Below are 2,115 nucleotides of genomic sequence, written 5' to 3' on the forward strand. Positions count from 1 at the left end.
TGCCAGCTAGTATAACTGTTAGAATTTCCCCAATCATTTCTTTGCACTTTTTCAATATTTAGTTAATTGTAACTGTTAATTTTTGACATATTTATCACCTTTCAGTTTGGGGTTGATGGCGTTCACATATTTATTATACAATGGGGTTGCTTATATATTGTGTCTATGACACACAGGTGGACAACAAAACTCAAGTTCGAATCTCGAAAACTTTACAAACGAAGATCCAGCGAGCGAACCGCGCTGGGTCGACTACGTCGGTCACATGGGGTGGAAAGTCAACCGTGCGCGACAGAGGTTCGGGGATCGCGTCGTCTGTCGCGTTTACCCCATTGAAAGGTAAGAAACGTTATTGTTGTGATGATGTTATGAGTGTTCATTGAATAATATGGCTTAGTTGGGGGTCACTGATGGGTTGTCTAGAATACGACTTCCCGAACTTTTTTGCTTGTGACCCATTTTATCTCCCAAAATTTTCCGCGTCCATTCACAGTTAATAGTAAAATATATGAAGTACTTTGTGTAAAATTGATGAACTCTCGGTGACCCCTGAAGATCGTACCGTAACTCCCATTTTGAGAAGCCCTAGTTTAAACTGTCAGCTGTATAAAAATACCCAGACAGTTACATGTGGTAACTTATAGTAAGACACCCTTGTTAGAACAACTGTCATTACCTATGCCAAGTAAATAAGTCACATTCATTCACGTATTGCATGTGTTTAGTCAAATTCTTAATTGTTCGCATTCATTCATTGTTTTATTGCACCAGGAATTGAGATTGTGAATCCCAACGCTGCCGAGAAGAAACAAGAAGAAGAGGACGGTTGCAGCACTTACTTCTCTAACACTGCTTCCTTTGTTAAACTTAAACCAAGAAATGTACCGAGTGCTTGAAGGATCTCAGCATATGAATATCTTTCATTGGTTGTAAACTGGATATTGCAACCTTTAGGCAACCTGTGCTAAACCACTAGGGTACAACTCTCTAAATCCCTATGTTGCGTAAGAGTGTGTCACTTTTTGATTCGGTTACATACTAGATTGGTTTACTTTTGACTGCTAATGTAAAAGTTAAAACCATTTTTTATGTGTGCTGGTTGCGTACTGTCACTGCTTATTTGAAATTGTACCAACGTAAGCCATCGGTCTCCTTATGTGTTTTATACTGAATCATTTGAAATAAAACTGGATAAGTTGCTTGATGCGTTGTACTAGTAGCTTTAGAAAGTGTCATTTTGACATACATTTTTTGTAATACAATAGACACACATGGTGTATTCATACACCTCATGCTCACTGTCGAGTTATCACATGGGTGTCTTTTTATACATCAGACACACATGGTGTATTCATACACCTCATGCTCACTGTCGAGTTATCACATGGGTGTCTTCTTATATACCAGACACATGGTGTACTCATACACCTCATGCTCACTGTTGAGTTAAAATCTAAGGAGTTTTATTACACATCGATCAGACGCACATGTTGTACGTAGCAAGTAACAATTCATGAAACGCGTTTCCTGTGTAAATAGTTGTTCCATGGTTGTACACAGACAATACAGAGACGCTAAGACACCAGTCATGTACGACGCTATAGTAGTAGGCGCTGGAGTAATAGGTTCTTGGACTGCTTTACACTTGGCGAAAAAGGGTAGAAAAGTTCTGCTTTTGGAACAGGTTAGTTTAATTTGATCTATCCATGTTATTGGATTAAACATTACCCCGTTTTAAATGATGCTAACTACTAATACAGACTATACAGTACAACTGGTCTTGCTGGTGCAACAGCGAAATATTTAACTGGCGCTTATTCCCGAACCTTTTATTTATAGTGTGTTTTTAACGAATGCCGTTTTGCTGTCAATTCCGTTCTTTTCTTTTACCTTTTTCGAAGAGATATCATTCTTTACATTCACACAGTACCAACGCTCCCACACACGCGGTAGCTCGCACGGCCAATCCAGAATCATACGAAAGCTGTACGTCGACCAACACCATGCACAGCTAATGGACGAAGCTTACCAACTATGGAACGAGCTACAAACTTCAAGCGGGATCGACTTTTTCAAGTAATTGGAAAAAACTTGCCCGTTCAATATTATGATCAA

At 39.1% G+C, this 2,115-nt stretch overlaps 2 protein-coding genes across 2 annotated transcripts; both read left to right on the forward strand.

Moving 5' to 3' along the window:
- Positions 1–125: 125 nt before the first annotated feature.
- Positions 126–1,202, forward strand: LOC100186385 (U4/U6 small nuclear ribonucleoprotein Prp31-like). The gene is made up of 2 exons (XM_026839125.1): positions 126–339; positions 772–1,202. The coding sequence occupies exons 1-2, from the start codon at positions 141–143 to the stop codon at positions 894–896; spliced, it is 324 nt and encodes a 107-aa protein (XP_026694926.1). The 5' UTR covers positions 126–140; the 3' UTR covers positions 897–1,202.
- A 258-nt stretch (positions 1,203–1,460) lies between these two features.
- LOC113475205 (peroxisomal sarcosine oxidase-like) lies at positions 1,461–2,107 on the forward strand. Its single transcript, XM_026839124.1, has 2 exons — positions 1,461–1,684; positions 1,928–2,107. Exons 1-2 carry the CDS (start codon positions 1,514–1,516, stop codon positions 2,078–2,080), a joined length of 324 nt encoding a protein of 107 aa, XP_026694925.1. The 5' UTR covers positions 1,461–1,513; the 3' UTR covers positions 2,081–2,107.
- Positions 2,108–2,115: the final 8 nt, after the last annotated feature.

This window comes from Ciona intestinalis, unplaced genomic scaffold (genome assembly GCF_000224145.3).
Source record: "Ciona intestinalis unplaced genomic scaffold, KH HT000157.2, whole genome shotgun sequence".
NCBI lineage: Eukaryota > Metazoa > Chordata > Ascidiacea > Phlebobranchia > Cionidae > Ciona > Ciona intestinalis.